The sequence below is a fragment of the Coptis chinensis genome, chromosome 8, assembly GCF_015680905.1.
Source record: "Coptis chinensis isolate HL-2020 chromosome 8, ASM1568090v1, whole genome shotgun sequence".
Classification (NCBI taxonomy): domain Eukaryota; kingdom Viridiplantae; phylum Streptophyta; class Magnoliopsida; order Ranunculales; family Ranunculaceae; genus Coptis; species Coptis chinensis.
This window is the reverse complement of record NC_141463.1, coordinates 92,328,833-92,346,701: the sequence shown is the minus strand read 5'-3', so window position 1 is coordinate 92,346,701 and position 17,869 is coordinate 92,328,833. Positions and strand designations below refer to the sequence as shown.

Sequence of the window (17,869 nt, the reverse complement as noted above, 5' to 3'; positions counted from 1 at the left end):
TTCTGATTTTTCTACAGTAACGTGAAATTTTGCAGACGCGCCGAAATTTCATATTACTATAAAAACAGAAGTTAGGTTTTGGAAAACGAAGTCTTGAATAGAAACCCAGTTTTTAGAGCAATCAAAATTGAGAGAAAACCTTTGCAAAGAGAAAAACTTGTAAGAAGAGAGGAGTGATCTAGTAAGGTGGAGAGACTTGAGAGGAGTGATTATAATCTTCCTTCCCACACTTATAAAAAGATTAGCTCTTGTGGAAGTATGCATCATTGGCTAAACCACGGTACATCTTTGTGTTGTGGTATGTTTTACTTGATTTATATTTCTATTGCTTGTTTGTGATAGTTATATCCATAAATTAGGATTGTGGTTGTTGGTTGTAGTGAAATATTAGATTTTTTATTAGAGTAGTAGATTGTCCAAGTACAAGCTATCTTAGTGGGATCGATTGGTATCGTTTTCCCCAACAAGTGGTATCAGAGCCAAGTTGGATTAAGCCTAACAAGGTTGTTATCCAAACTTTGCCCAGAAGGTGTTTTAAATTTTTTTTCTGAGAGGAGGTTTGAGATGAAATAGCTTGTGGAGATGGACCATTCTGTAAACACTCGTATGACTAGTCTGAATAGAGCAAACTATACTATTTGGAAAGCCAAGATGGAAGACTTGCTCTATTACAAGGACTTGACACAACCCATTGAGAATGGAGGAGTAAAACCAGATGCAATTGTTGCGGCTGAGTGGAGCAAGCTTGACAGAAAAGCAATTAGATGTATTTGACAGTGGATAGATGACAATGTCTTCCACCATGTATCCCAAGAGACTACCACTTTTGGCTTGTGGAAGAAACTCGAAGACCTCTATGAGAGGAAGTCGGTCGGAAACAAAGTGCTACTCATTAAGAAGTTTGCTAACGCGAAGTATAAAGAAGGGTCTTTAATGTCTGAGCATCTTAATGAAGTATATAATACCATCAATCAGTTGCACTTGATGAATGAAGATTGATATAATTGACGAAGTTGAGGCTTTGTTACTATTAAACTCTCTACCCAACAGTTGGGAGACTTTAGCAGTTTCTCTAAATGGAGCAGGTAAGGATGGAATCATATCCATGGAGATGGCTACCGGGGCATTGTTAAATGAGGAGACAAGAAGGGGTTCACAAAGTACCTCCTCTCACTCAGAGATCCTTGTCACAGAGAAGCGGGGGAGAGGTAAGAGCAGAAAACCATATCATTTTAGAGGTGATGACAGAAGCAAATCTAGGGTGAAACTAGAACTCCTAAGGTAGAGAGACAATGTTACTATTGTGCCACTAATGGTCACTTCAGGTATGAGTGTATAGGGTAGAACACTGAAGAGGGATGAGAAGAATAACTGTGTACATGAAGACATGGTAAAGAGGAACGGAAACACAGGCCGAGATACTACCACACTAGTAGACGATGATCTAGTGGGAATTGTGTCAGATTATAGTGAGTGCTGCGTTAGTACCTCATGCCAGGATACAGAGTGGGTGATAGATACAAGAGCATCCTATCACGTCACACCGCACAGGGGATTCTTCACTACCTACAGCTGTGGTGAATTTGGTAAGGTAAAGATGGGTAATAGTGGTGTCTCGAAGATTGTAGGCATTGGGGATGTTCATGTAGAAACTAATGTCGGCTACACCTTGACACTCAAGGATGTAAGACATGTCCCTGACATTCGGCTAAGCCTAATTTCCGCTGGGAAGTTAGATGATGATGGCTTTCAAAACTCGTTTGGTAATAGGGTATGGAAACTGAGTAGAGGTTCCATTGTAGTAGCCAAAGGGAAGAAACCTTGCTCTCTTTATAATACACATGCTAGTTTGTGTAAAGCAGAGTTAAATGTGGCACAAGAAGAAGCTTCCTCCAAACTATGGCATAAGAGACTGTGTCATATGGGAGAAAAAGGCATGGAAGTTCTTGCCAAGCAAAAGACATTGCCAAACATCAAATGTACGCATTTAAATAGATGTACTCATTGCTTGGTAGGAAAGCAACACATGGTGCCTTTCCAAAGATTCCCCTCTTATAGAAAGGATAATGTCATTGAGCTAGTACACACATACTTATGTGGTCCTATGAAAGTAAAGTCCCATGGGGGAGCTTTGTACTTCTTGACTTTCATTGATGATGCGTCAAGAAAGATATGGGCATATAGTCTGAAGACCAAGGATAAAGTACTTGGCGTGTTTAAGACTTTCCATAGCATGGTGGAAAGAGAGACAGGGAAGCCTTTGAAGTATATTCACTTAGCTAATAGGGGTGAGTACATTGGGCCATTTGAAGAGTATTGCATGAGTCATGGGATTTGTCATGAGCAGACCGTTCCCAACACTCCACAACACAATGGTATAGCCAAGAGGATGAACCGGACCATTGTAGAGAGGATGAGTTGCATATTGTCTCACTCTAAGTTACCTAGAAGTTACTGGGTAGAAGCAATGCTCACAATCATACATGTGATCAACCTATCGCCTTTGAAGCCTCTGAATAGTGATTATTAAGAGAGAGTATGGTCAGGCAGAGATGTTGATTATGGATACTTGAGGGTATTTGAGTGCATGGCATTTGTTCATATTCCAAAGGATGAGAGATCCAAGCTTGATGACAAAGCTAAGTAGTGTATTTTTCTGGGTTATGGGGATGAGAAGTTTGGCTACAAACTTTATGATCCGATTAACAAGAAGGCAATCCGAAGTCGAGATGTTGTGTTCTTGGACGACTAAACCATAGTAGACTTTGAGGATGGTGAGAAGCTAGAAGCTTTCACTAATGATCTTGTTGACTTATAACCAGAAGTTCCTACTGTGGAACGTGCAGAAGGCATTGAGAATGCAGAAAGCCATGGGTTTGAAGCTCATGATGATGATCCTATTGATATAGAAGATGCAGATGAAGTGCATGAACCACTACTTAAGCAAGCAGAAGTGCATCTTCCTGAGCCACAAGAAGATGGGGTAAGGAGATCCGACAGAGAGAGACAAGCTTCAGCCAAGCATCCACCATAGACGTATGTTTGACTATCTGATGGTGGAGAACTTATGTACTATCAAGAGGCTCTTGAAGGTGCAGACAAAGAGAAGTGGTTGAAGATCATGCATGATGAGATGGATTCTTTGCATAAAAATCACACTTATGACTTAGTTGAGAAACTGAAAGGAAGAAAAGTTCTCAAGAATAAGTGGATTTTCAAAGTCAAGCATGAGGAGAATAATCCACAACCAAGGCACAAAGCTCGCCTTGTTGTGAAGGGATTCGGTCAAAGGAAAGGTATTGACTTTGATGAAATTTTCTCTCCTGTAGTTAAGATGACTTCTATTAGGGTGGTATTGGGTCTGACCGCAAGTATGAACCTAGAGGTTGAGCAACTAGATGTTAAGACAACTTTTCTTCATGGAGACCTTGAAGAAGATGTCTACATGGACCATCCAGAGGGGTTTGAGGTCAAAGGCAAGGAGCATCTAGTATACAAGCTGATAAGGAGTTTGTATGGGTTGAAGCAGGTACCGAGACAGTGATACATAAAGTTTAATTCGTTTATGGTGAAGCATGGCTACATGAAGTCCGCTTCCGATTATTGTGTGTTTGTTTAGAAATTTCCTGATGGAGATTTCATAATGCTTTTATTGTATGTGGATGATATGTTGATAGTTAGCCAGAACATCAACAAGATATCCTAGCTGAAGAAAGACTTGAGTAAGTCCTTTGAGATGAAGGATTTAGGTCCAGCAAAGCAGACACTTGGTATGCGGATCACTCGTGACAGAAAGAGTGGAAAGTTGTGGCTTTCTCAAGAAAACTACATTGAGAAGGTGTTGAAGAGATCCAACGTGGATAAAGCAAAACCAGTTAGTTGTCCGCTTGGTGGCCAATTCCGCATGACCAAAGATATGTGTTGATAACCACAAAAGTTAAGTAAACTAACTATCTATACGTAAACACAAATAATCAATCAACTAAATAAGTGCTTAGATCAATATTCCTACTCTCAATTCATTATACAATATATAGAGTTAGGATTCATTCCACTCTTAATCTATCAAGACTAAATAGAATCTAATTAATCAAACACAAAGAAACAATGGTGAGAGTAATATTGTGTTGAAAGATTTATATTCTACGATTATACTATGGATTCAAATAAATCTAAATTAACTAAACTAATAAAAATATGGTTTTAATGGAAGAGAAAGTTATAGAGAAGAGTAATCAATCCACCTAATAACTAGTTTCATGCAAGAATCGAATTATTCATTGAAAAGAGATCATATTTAGGTTTTCACGCAATGATTCAACCTAAAGCCCCAACCTTTATCATCCCTAGCAACAACCTACACCTCTATAGTCATTATTACTAGCATGTAGAATTATTACAACCAAATCTCTCGACTTAATTATAATAATCCCTAGTTTAATTTACTATATGTTTATTTTGGAAGTCATACAATAAACTAAACTCATTAAAATACATACACAATTAAATAATTATACTAAGCAATCTATTCCTCATTAGGCTTCATAATCACTCCCTCTAGTGGGAGGGGGGGGGGGGGATTAGCCTAATATTATTGGATTAATTAAAATAAAGCAAGAAAAAGAAGTCATAATAATAACTTGAATTGGATTGAAGTAATGGTGGCTAAGCTAAAGAAAACATAAATTAGGTTATGCTAATAGAGAGTTAATTTAATTAAACTAAGAGGACAGTAGCCAAGTTTTGTTTTGCCTTAACCCTTTTATATAGGAGAGGGTTAGGTTTATAATTTCGTGCATGGGCTTTTATGCTAGGTTATGGACCCATAAATCAAGTCCAAAACCCAATTTGTTGAATCCAAGACTTCTAATTTTGGTCGTGTTAATGTAGCGCGACTTTTCACCAATTTATACTACTCTGATCGAGTCAAGGTCTAGACCATTGGAAAGAGCTTTCTGAGCCGGTCATTTTGATATAAAATGGGCCCAAATCCGAGGTCTAAACCCAAAGATATGGCATTTTAAAGTTCTATTGACTTTTCTTTAGCTTTCTAATCCGGTTTGACTTTCACTTAACAGCTTTGACTTGGGCTTTTTAAGGTCTTTTTCTCCATGAAACTTGGGCTTTCTTCATAAAACTTTCATAGCAATCACTTTAGCTCCTTTTAATGCCTAATTAGCAACGAATTTATATTTATTCAACTCCGAAGCCTGAAATAATGAAAAGTACGTAATTAGTGATAAACCTATATTATTAATAACATAATTGGCTAAATAGAAATACTATTAAAGAGTTTAAACTATATTTTTGGGCTTTTATCATGTGTCCAAAGAGTGAACATGAGCAGAGTCAAATGAAAAAGATTCCATATGCATCCGCAGCGGGTAGCTTGATGTATGCAATGATGTGTATAAGACCGGATATTGCTTTCGCTGTTGGTGTTGTAAGCCGATTTCTATCAAATCCGGGTAAGGAGCATTGGGAAGGTGTTAAGTGGATATTGAGATATCTCAAGGGCACTTCCAAAGCGTGTTTGTGTTTTGGTGAGAGTGAGACCTTGCTTGAAAGCTACACAGCTGGCATGTGATGTTGACTCTATATGAAGTCCACCTCCAGTTATCTGTTTAATTTTGCAGGGGGACTAGTTTCTTAGCAATCTAAGTTATAAAAGTGTGTTGCCCTCTCCACTACAGAAGCTGAGTATATTGCAGCCACTGAGTGTTGCAAAGAGATATTATGGATGAAGAGGTTCTTCGATAAACTAGGGCTAAAGCAGAAACAGTTTGTAGTTCTATGTGACAATCAGAGCGCCATCCATTTGAGCAAGAATATGAGTTTTCATTCTAGATCCAAGCACATATATGTGCGTTATCATTGGATTAGAGAAGTTCTCAAAGACAAGCTTTTGTGTATTAAGAAGATCCATACCGACAAAAATGGGTCAGATATGATGACCAAATTCTTACCGAAAGGTAAGTTTGATATTTGTTATGCCACCGCCAGAATGGTAGCACACTCCTCCCGTTGATTTGGGAATGTAGAGAGGTAGCCCCCCTCATTGTTCGGGAGGGGGAGATTGTTGGAGTTATCCCTCACATGAGGATGAGGAAGAAAAGGAGAAAAATAGTACTATTCATGTGAATAAGTTGAAGCATGCACGCGCTCGATTTATCCTGGTCCAAGGCGCGCCCACGCCCTTGTCGTGAAAAAGAAGATAATTTTTTTTTTCTAGCCTCTCACGAAACATGTTTATTGGAGTTTTGGGATGAAAAATTAAGAGGGCGCGCGTGCATTCAGATTTCCCTATCTGAGAGCACGCCCGCGGTCATGTATGAACATCGCAAGTTTCTAATTTTTCTACAGTAACGCAAAATTTTGCAGACACGTCAAAATTTCAGATTACTATAAAAATAGAAGTTAGGTTTTGGAAAACGAAGTCTTGAATAGAAATCCAATTTTGAGAGCAATCAAAATTGAGAGAAAACCCTTGCAAAGAGAAAAACTTGTAAGAAGAGAGGAGTGATCTAGTAAGGTAGAGAGACTTGAGAGGAGTAATTGTAATCTTCCTTCCTATACTTATAAAAGGATTAGCTTTTGTAGAAGTATACATTATTGGCCGAACCACAATACATTTTTGTGTTGTGGTATGTTTTACTTGCTTTATATTTCTATTGCTTGTTTGTGATAGTTATATCCATAAATTAGGATTATGGTTGTTTGTTGTAGTGAAAAATTAGATTTTTTTATTGGAGTAGTAGATTGTCCGAGTACAAGCTATCTTAGTGGGGATCGATTAGTATTGTTTTCACCAACAGCTTTATCAACAAACCCAAAAGAAACATTCATTCAAGTGCAGCTAGGACTGTCAATGGATCGGTTTGGGTAAGGTTCTGGAAAATCCGAACCCGAACTGATAAGAAAATTGAGAACCCGAAACCGAACCGAACCAAACCAATAATATTATTTTTCATCTGAAATCGAATCAAGCTGATAAGATATATTACAACCCGAAACCGAACTGACCTGAACCGAAAACTATAAAATCAATTAAATCCTAAATTAAATTAAATTAATTTCAGTCACACAATTGATAAACATATACAAAATTAATCGTAAATATTACTAAAATGTCATCTTATCTGTTCGGTTCATATTGGTTCGGTTCTGTTTTAGGTCGGTGGAGGACAAACAAAATTATCAAAACCCAAACAAATTTTTTTTCGGTTTGATTGGGATCGGTTATCGGTTTATCGAAACCATTGACAGCCCTAAGTGTAGTATCGCCATTGTTCTTTTGGAGAAATGTATAATAAATTAGTTCCCACTATCATCTCAAGTATGCCTGCGCCTCTTGGAATTGTCCACTTCTGTATACAACTCCCAATCCCAATGATCAAGTACACTCAGTTCACTGCTCAGCTATGGCAAACAAATACTGAGTGAGCTTCACTAGCTCCTGATCTTATATCGACTAATGCGTAGCCTCAACTTCTGCTTGTTCGCCTCTTTATCCTTAAAGTGTACAACTTCTACTTGCCCGACCTCAAAGTCATCAATAATTTCTAGAGCATCTTCTTGATCTATGATAATTTTATCTTCTATGGTACCAACCATGGTCATCTTGAGAGAAGACTTAAGTGGCAATTGTGATAACATAAATGAATCATTAGCAAGTTTCGAACCAACAGAATCATCACTGCAAACTCTCACTGTGTATTCTTTCCCACTCTATTTCACTGTCAATGTGAGTTCTTCTTCTATTAGAGATTGTTGAATTCTATGTTAGTGGTGATGCTAGGAGAGTTGTGACATTGATATATTAGAGAAACCAAGAAGAATAACAATGGAGGCTGAGAGAATAATATGGTTAGAGAGTTCTTATATTTGAGATAGTGTTCTCTACCCAGAGTTACATACTTATACTTAACTAAAATATGATAATAGAAACTAATAAATATAGATGTCCACACTTATAGAAAAGTGAGACTTTCCATATTGAACATATGCTAATACTGACATATTCTAATACTGATATATTCTAGCACTCCCCCTCAAGCTGTAATTACGCAAACTATGCAAATTACAAATTGGATTACAAAAAACAAACGATAAGAATACTGCTCCCCCTTTCCCATAGAACTGTCTTTAGTTGAAAAACTTGAACAACTGTTGAGACGTTCTGGAGGTGAAACTTTCGGTGTAGGTAATGACCTAACATGAATACTGAAGGTGTACCACAGTCACAAACTGAAACCATAAAACCGGTTTAGTGGCGCGCTACTTGGCTACTACTCACTTCATTCGTTGCTATGGCTGTCATAATCTAAATTGTAAACAATAACACTGATTTGATGTGCGTTTCTTGGATGCTACTATCAATATCATTGTTAATGTCAACAAAATACTATTATGGGTACTCCTGAATCCTGAATACTGAATGAATCTTGAATGCAGTTTTGGCATGACTACTACCTGAAACATACTGGCAGTTTAGGTTTGACTGCTACCTGAAACATACTTGCAGTTTTGGCGGATTGCTACCTGAAACATACTGATAGTTTAGGCTTGACTGCTACCTGAAACATACTTGCAGTTTTGGAGTGATTTGCTACACCTGAAGACCCGAATAGTGGAATGTCATCTAGTGGTGGAGATGTCATACTGAAGACTGAATAGTGGATATGCTTTGTCATGAAGAGTTCGTCAAGGCATGTTGGAATATGGAGACATAAGTACTCTTTCTCATACATCTCCATATTCTCCTTCCCTCATATACTACTGAATGTCTTCATATCTCCCTATTCCCCGGCCCTCTCAAGGTGGAATATACAAGACTTGTCTATTCCAACTTGAACTTGAACCAAAGAAAATTAACCAAATACCAACTTATACAACCAACCAATGCCCACTTCAAAACACAATACTTCATACTCCAATACAAAAAAAATTCTAACAGAACATGCATCAAACAATACTCACAATAGAGGGTGGAGGGTGGGTCACGCCTTATTATGACTGCAAACTTCTGGAACAGTGGAAAATGGAAAGAATAATTCCTCATGAGATAGAGGTTATGTTCCCCTATAATACTTCAAACAAACAACTTGATCATGTTCTAGAAACTAAGACAGAAGACGACATCAATACCAACTGCGCGGAAGCTAGAAACCCAAACATCCATAATGGCATACAAATAATACTACCCCTCCAATCCTGGATGAGAGTGCAAACTACCTTCCAAAGGCTTGATACTTCAAAAATCTTGAAAACTGAATAGTGGAAGCTAGAGCGCGTGCGCGCCTTCGTCAAGACATATTGGAGCGCGCCCCGCGCCCAACTGCCTGGAAGTCGAGTCAAGCAAGAGCGCACCCCGCACCCATCTTAGGCAATTCCGAAGTGCGCCCCACGCCTTCTTCTCTGAATACAAAACGAACAATCCTGAAAACAACTTTTGGCGTGCGGACTGAGCGCGTGCGCGCCTCGTCCAATACTAACTTGAAAGACTCCGGGATACAGAGAGGTTGTGCCCGTCTTATCAATACTAAGACAGAGAGATTGCGGAAGACGTAGATTGCGGAAGCAAAACAATACTAAGAAACCAATATTGAGAAACTTTGGATCCCTCTCCTAGCATTCTTCAAACAAACTTTAAACACTAGCGGAATCTTGAAAACTTACTTTAACATGACGATGAACAGTACTGGTGAATAGTGACGATGAACAGTAACTATGAACAGTGCAAATGAACAGTGCGGTGAATAGTGCCGCCAGTAGAGAAAAATTGAAACTTAGATTAAGATGACCTTCTTCTTGTGAGAAAGCTTGAAACTTAACTTGAATACTATACTGAAAATTAAAACAAACTGAGATTTTTTGGTGAGGGATTCTTCTCCTAGCATACCACTGAACCTCATTTTGATACCATGTTGAATTCTATGTTAGTGGTGATGCTAGGAGAGTTGTGACATTGATATATTAGAGAAACCAAGAAGAATAACAATGAATGGTGAGAGAATAATAGGGTTAGAGAGTTTTTATATTTGAGATAATGTTCTCTACCCAAAGTTACATACTCATACTTAACTAAAATATGATAATAGAAACTACTAGATATAGATGTCCACACTTATAAAAATGTGGGACTTTCTATATTGGACGTATGCTAATACTGACATATTCTAATACTGATATATTCTAGCAGAGATGATGATGCTGTTGCCAGAAGGAAAAGAAGTTGGGTAGATATAACGTGACGTCCGAATTTTGTTTTAGTTTGGACGAGTGTTTGAGTCTCGCCTGAGCTCTCTATTAACCACTAACTGATATCTGGGTGGGGATCCCTATATTAACTAAGAACTTATTACCTCACCCCCAATTCAAAAACTGGAGGTGTAAACTTTACACTTACATTCTATACTGTTTACACCCATCACTGGAGATGCTCTTAAACAATTTTAAACTCAATTAGTTTTAACTACTCACAATTTAAAAAATGGGACTCTATAAGTTTTGCATTCTCATTATTTTAAACTAATGAGAAACCAACCACTTGTTTTTACACATTTTGCACAAAGTTTATATTGGTTCACTATTAAGTGTGTTTTTTTTTACCGATTAAACTCATTGTGTAAATCTCTTTTAAAAACACATGTGGCTCCTATGTGGAGTCTATGTGAAATTTACACAACACATTAGTAATGCTCTTATTAGGGGTGGGCAATGGGACGGGTCGGGCTAGCCCGACCCTAAACATTTAAAGCTTTTTAGATATTAAGGTCGGGTCGGCCCAGCTTTAAAGTTAGCATAGGGTCGGGTTGGGCCGGGTCACAAGTCTAAACCTCAAGCCCTGACCCTACCCTAAACCCTTTTTAAAGGCTTTAGGGCCGCACCTATATATTTTCTTCTTTTTACTACATTAGTTTAGGCTAGTGCTCATTATTTTTCATGGTTGTTAGGTTGACAAGTTTTTGTTATATACGACAAGTTATTAGAAGTACTCTTGGGTGTAAGTGATAAATTACAAAGGACAATGCTATTTTAATTGAAAATATTTAACAAAGAGTTTGACAATTATGGTATGTGTATTTATAGTGAAAGTGTGAAACTATAACTAGGGCTTGTTAGGGTCTGGCTAATGAGGGCTGAATTAGGGTCGAGCCTATGTTTTAGAACCTTAGCCTAAATTTCAAGAAGGCATTAGGCAGAATTCAGCCCAATCGCCCTAAACTCTATGAGGGTTTTATAAGGCTTATGGTTGGGTCGGTCAGGGATTAGGGTCGTTAGGGCCAAATTCCCACCATTAGCTCTTATGGTGTAAAAAATTGTCCATATACTGCAATAAGCCGAAAGTCATCAAATCAACTAAAATCTCTAATATATCGTGACAACTTACAATATTCGCTAAATATTTTCTAGTTTTCGGAGTTTGACGAACTAAGACACATGGTCAGCCTCCCTTAATCCTAAGTAAGCATATATGGCAAATTAAAGCAATGCAATGTTCTTGCTAAGATTTTGTTAACAAAAATCAAATCTCGAGTCCATTCGATATATTTTTGGTAAATTTTCTTTCAAAAATCCAAAGAAAAATATCCAATCAATATATAGTTTTGGTAATATTTTTACACATATTAATGCGTAAGGCCCTACAAAATCAAAGGAAAATCTTTCCGTCAAATTAAATGAGATATTTTTTGTTAGACTAGTATGCAATCTGTGCTACACACTAGTTCTTGTAAGGTTTTGTTAAAAATTAGTACTAATAGTACGAAATTTCTTGAAAAAACCATGAGACTTGAAAAATCCTAATCCTCGAGGAGGTGAAATAAGGAGGTAACTTCCAATAGCGGGGAGGTATTGATAAATAATTAAATAAAAAGAGATGCTTACAAATATATAGGGAGACATAACCAAAAAAAAAAAAAAAATGGAAATAGAGAGATTAGAGATAAACTGTTCATCAGCTTGTGAGAGGGATTCCGAGAAGGTCGGCAATCTACTAGTATAGAGATTATATATGATAGTAAAATCGTCAATGGAAATCCCAAAATGAACTGGAGGAGTATTTGTATTTGCATGTTAACTCTTATTTGAATTCATATTTGTAAGGGACATCCTACATAATATTCACGTGATATGCGCACTACACCCTAGCACAACTCGTATGCAACGAACTCTATAGTCAAGACATTGGCTCTACAATACCCAACAACTCAACTTGATTCTGGATACTTATCACATTCGAAGTCAACTCGGCTCCGCACACTACTTACAGTCATATGACTCTACAGATTGACTCAACTTTGAGCGTTCGTTATACGACCTCATCTCATGATATTACCGCCTGCCAAACTCATCATTGGTGCTACTAACAACATATCTTTGTTCATTGCGACACTCAAATTATTACTATCATTGCTGCATTAACTATATTCTTCTGGCAACATGTAGCATCATCACAATATCAATACTTGCTCCACATATACACACTATGTACATCACATTTGTTATCATCACAAGCCACCTAACTTGGCACCTATCACAATCTACCACCATACTCCAGCCTACCTCCACATCATTAACTTCCATCTTTACAAGTCATCCTTAAGAACTACATTTGGATTTGATTCCAGATTCTCTATGAAAAAGATATAGGCATCTTCTCCATAGAGAAAAACACCCACAACCAACATCCAAACACTTTCCCCTCTCAATCACCACTGCTTCTCATTATATCTTTGGTGTAATGTGAATCTAACCTCCAGAGATAAATTCGACATTAACACTGTATATATAAATTTCAGCTTGTTGGCCCCATTGATCAGTCATAAGAATACAGATATTAAATCATAACACTTTCCTTTAGAGGTTATTGCACTACTGACGCATGTTCAATTCTTAACTAATCAAAAGCACAAATTTAGTATGAAATTAAGCAAAACTGTAGTGCCACAACCAAGTCATATGTCTCATTTACAAAATTTTGAAAAGCGCACACGACGTGCCAGCAGAAGGCTATATGAGAAAATTGAAAAACAAAGTCCGCTCAATTGAGATTTGAGACAGACTAACCACGTCTTCTTCTTCTTCTTCTTTATACCTTGATATTCTATTTCCATAATAGCTTGATATTCTGTTTCCATTAGTTTCAAATGCCAGCTAAATTTAACATGCATCAACAACAGCTAATTAATTGCTCCTCTAAAACCGAACACTTACGCCTTAATTACTTTTGTGGTTGCTTGCTTCATTGCTTGAATGTTGAAACTATCCCTTTCAACCGTTTACTTGTACTCCAACACTGGATATTGTATATATAAATATTCAGTAAACATGATCATCCATTCGTCCTAAAGAACAAACTATCACAAAATGTTAGATCCAAGTTCCCTAGAGCATCCCCTGAGGTCAATTCTGAGGTTGCAATGTATGTTTCTAGTTGTATACGTGGTGTTTTCTAGCCCTCCAGAAGACCCAGTTAAATGTTCATTACAAAATAAGAATTGCACCATTACTAATTCCTATGGTGCATTCCCTGACCGAACTGTATGTCGAGCAGCAGAAGTAGTCTACCCTACGACTGAAAAAGAGCTTATAGCTGCAGTGGCACAGGCATCAATTGACAAGAGGAAGGTAAAGGTGGTAACGAAGTATTCTCATAGCATTCCCAAACTAGTTTGTCCTGGTGGTCAAGATGGACTGCTCATAAGCACGCGATATTTGAACCATACGATAGACGTGAATCCATCTACGATGACTATTGCAGTTGAGTCTGGAGTAACACTTAAGGAGATAATTGAGCAAGCTGCAAAGGCTGGACTTGCATTGCCTTATACACCATACTGGTGGGGTCTGACCATTGGGGGATTACTTAGTACTGGTGCACATGGTAGCACTTTGTGGGGTAAAGGGAGTGCAGTTCATGATTATGTGGTTGGACTTAGAATTGTTGCTCCTGCTGGACCTAAGGAAGGGTATGCTAAGGTTCGGAATCTTGACAATAGTCACACTGATATGGATGCAGCCAAAGTTTCACTTGGAGTCCTTGGAGTTATATCTCTGGTATTATTTGAATATTTTACACCACCATCATTAATACAACTTGCTTCATCCTATATATATATATATTTTTTTTCTAAAAAATAGTTACTTAAGTTAACTTAAAATAAGTATATAAGTAAAACTTTATTTAGAAAATAAATTCAAACCTAATTTGTTGTGGTTAATTATGAAACATTTACTATAAAATTTTAGTTCATTTGGAAACCTCTAACATAGATAAAAATTGTTGTCATATTTAAAAAAAAAAACTAACGGTTCAGAAATGTCGAGTTTTTGCAATTATGTTTTACCAATATTAGAGATTTCTAAATGAACTGAAATTTTTGTAGAGATGAGTATATATATATTTTTAAGTTAATATATATATCATTTCTGGACCTACGCATCGACTCTTTTAAAAACTTGCTCAACAATTATAACTATATCTATAGAAATTTTCTAACAAATCGTGATTCATACATATTTTCGTCGCTAACCCGTTTTAATTTTCTAACAAATTGTTTTAATCAAGTCTTTAAAACCCGTTTTAATTTCTTAACAAATTGTTTTAATTAATTTTTAAAAGCCCGTTTTTTAATTGGAGGAGAGATCCCATTTTAATTTAGAAGTATGATTTCCATTTTTAATAGGAGAATGATTCCCGTTTTAATTATAAGTGCTAGATTTTTCTTTTTCGATAAAAGAGTAATTCCCATTATAATAGGAGAAGTATTTCCGTTTTAATTAAAAATACTAGAATTTTTCTTTTCAATAGGAGAGAAATTCCCATTTTAATAGGAGTTGACGAAGTGAAATTTTAAGAGAGCTAGAAAAATACTCTTGTGGGAGTTTGAATATATATACTATTTGTAGTCACATTGCAAACGAATCCAAACAAAATAGTGGACTTAAAAGTTGAATTAAAGGCTAATTTTTTGTAGATATGATTTCCACACCATAGAGAACATACTCACAAAAATTTAGCTCATTCAAAGAAATATAACCTTAGAACATGCTCACAAAATTTTTAGAATATATATACATATATATCAATGCCTTCGGTTCCATGCCACAATTGAGATTGATTATTTATGCAAATAATTGAACAAACTAACAAGCGCCCATAGCACCGAACCATTGTATTACTTCATTCCTTTTTTAAACTAATTTTCGCTAACCTAGTCGAACAAAGTCGCTCATTCTTCACTGAGTTCAAACCGCCCAGTGTGTGGGTGGGTTGGGGTTCTGTTCTCGAGCGTAAGGAAATTATTGAATTAGTCTCAAGTTCCTTATTTCTAGGATAAGTGTTCTGTCTTCTTAGCATGGTTGCGAGGCCAAAGTCACAATTATGGTTCCCCTGTGGCAAATGTTGTGGTTGATCAGAGGTCACCAAGAAAGAAAACCGGCGCCCCATACTAAAATTTTATATCGGAGGTTTATGCCCTGTTTTAACTTTTAAGGATCCATTTTGTTTTAAATTGCGCACGGACATGTTAGATCCTGAATTTGGTTGGGAACATAGGATGACCTAGTTTTGGCAAAAAATTGATCTAGCTATAGTCCTTGCTTTACTCAACTGTTGCAATAGTATTTCTCTGAAACATTAGTACCAACTACCGAATAGGACTTTTTAACTTTTTATTCATGTTTGACATCATTATCGAAAAATAAAAATAAATCATGTTTTGATAGTATGACTATCCATTAAAACTAAGACAACTCCTACAAGTTTTGTTCCTAAAACTTCAAGAAAAACTTTGTTTTAACGTGATTATTAACACACTTCGGTTGGTGGCCATTCAATAAGAACCACATGTCCGGCCAAAATGCGAATAAGAAGGTGCCATGTGGCATTTGGACATTTGAAAGGCATCATTGTGAAGTGTCTTAGTGCATTTGCCATTTTAATTAGGTCCATTTACTTGAGAGTCAGAAACTCAGAATTATCAAACAAGTTAACTCTGTTTCCTCTCTTGCGTAGGTAACTTTGAAACTACAACCACTTTTCAAGAGGTCCATTACCTTCTTGGCTAAAAACGACTCGGACTTGGCAGATCAAATTATCAATTTTGGCAATCAACATGAATTTGCAGACATAGCTTGGTATCCAAGTCAACACAAAGCAGTCTACCGAATGGATGATCGTGTTCCATCAAATGTTTCTGGCAATGGTGTTAACGATTTCATAGGATTTCGCTCTACATTATCAGTCGCATTGGCTCTTATAAGATCTTTAGGTATATTCAGTCTTGAGCTTATGCACCTTGATTGCTTTTCGTATATTTAGATATATTTTTAGAAATATATTTTACCTTATATTTTTAGGTATACTTAGGTAGGTTTATTTTTAGGTATATTTATGTGTCTTGATCTTTAGGTATATTTATTTAGGTATATTTTTTATTTAGTTCATTACTCTTACTTTATTTTTTTCAAGTCGAATTTTAAATAACTTCATGATAAAAATCCAGGGGCCTGTTCGTTTGAAATCAATGTAAACTTGTAAACTGACTGAATTTGCTGGTGTTTTATGATGAACAGAGGAGGGTCAAGAATCAACAAGCAATGCAGATGGAAAATGCACTAGTGCAAAGCTAATTACCTCCACACTCATGTCTAGTGGATTTGGATTCTCAAACAATGGAATTGCATTTACTGGCTATCCAATACTTGGATACCAAAATCGAGTACAAGCCTCAGGATCATGTCTTAATAGTCTTCAAAATGCTGAAATTACTGCGTGTCCATGGGACCCTAGAGTCAAGGGCGAGTTCTTTCATCAAACAACCATTAGCATTGCCTTAACCAAGATCAAAAGCTTCATTGAAGATGTTCAAAAGCTTAAGGACTTGGAGCCTAAAGCTTTCTGTGGTGTAGAACTCTACAATGGGATACTATTGCGCTATGTAAAGGCATCAAGCGCTTACTTGGGAAAACAAGAAGACGCACTCGATCTTGACATATCTTATTATAGAAGTAAAGATCCATTGACTCCTCGGCTTTATGAAGATGTACTCGAAGAAATCGAGCAACTCGCACTTTTGAAGTATGGAGGATTACCACATTGGGGAAAGAATCGTAACATTGCATTCGACGGTGTCATCAAGAAATATGATAGTGCTAGAGCTTTCTTAAAGGTGAAAGAGTTGTATGATCCAATGGGTGTGTTTTCTAGTGAATGGACTGACCAAATTCTTGGGATACAGGGTAATGTGAACATTGTTAAGGATGGCTGTGCTCTTGAAGGCTTGTGTATTTGTTCACAAGACAGTCATTGTGCCCCAAACAAGGGGTATGTTTGTAGACCTGGCCGAGTGTACAAAGATGCCAGGGTTTGTACTCGTTTAAGCTCTCTAAGAAAGTTGTAATTACTAAACCTCTTCCACGTCCCTTGTTCACTAATACTATGTAGGGTTAGTTAGATACCTCCCATTAATTACATGATGAAGCATTACGTAATGATTATTTGCACCGGCCTATTCTATAAATGCGCATTCCGCTCTTTTTTATTTTAGTTAAAATTAGATTTTGATTGGATCCGGATGTATATTTTTTTTCTCCACACAAAGTCAGCATGTATTACATAGAGAAATAAGATGGTACAGTTTGCATAGATAAAATGGTTAAATGGGTCACATTGAACAACTAAGAACGGAGAAACCATTCATTCAGAAAAGAGTTAGCATGGGGAAGGAACTGAAATGCTCCAGCACATTTTTTATATGGCCTGCTCAAAGACAAATTGGATTTTAGAGGTATAAAAAATAGAAAAATATATGTGGTTTAAGTTGAAAGAAGAAAAAATAAGTTGAACAGTACAGGTGTATGC

General features: G+C 36.8%; 1 protein-coding gene across 1 annotated transcript; it reads left to right on the top strand.

Annotated features, from left to right (window-relative positions):
- The first annotated feature begins 13,338 nt into the window (after positions 1-13,338).
- LOC147484423 (putative L-gulonolactone oxidase 6) lies at positions 13,339-17,479 on the top strand. Its single transcript, XM_086576800.1, has 3 exons — positions 13,339-14,061; positions 16,022-16,277; positions 16,582-17,479. Exons 1-3 carry the CDS (start codon positions 13,372-13,374, stop codon positions 17,406-17,408), a joined length of 1,773 nt encoding a protein of 590 aa, XP_086432926.1. The 5' UTR covers positions 13,339-13,371; the 3' UTR covers positions 17,409-17,479.
- The last annotated feature ends 390 nt before the right edge of the window (positions 17,480-17,869 follow it).

Coding starts and splice junctions, on each gene's coding strand:
- LOC147484423 (XM_086576800.1), top strand. CDS start 13,372: ATGTTAGATCCAAGTTCCCTAGAGCATCCCCTGAGGTCAATTCTGAGG. Junction 14,062..16,021: donor TCCTTGGAGTTATATCTCTG/GTATTATTTGAA, acceptor TCTCTTGCGTAG/GTAACTTTGAAACTACAACC. Junction 16,278..16,581: donor GGCTCTTATAAGATCTTTAG/GTATATTCAGTC, acceptor TATGATGAACAG/AGGAGGGTCAAGAATCAACA.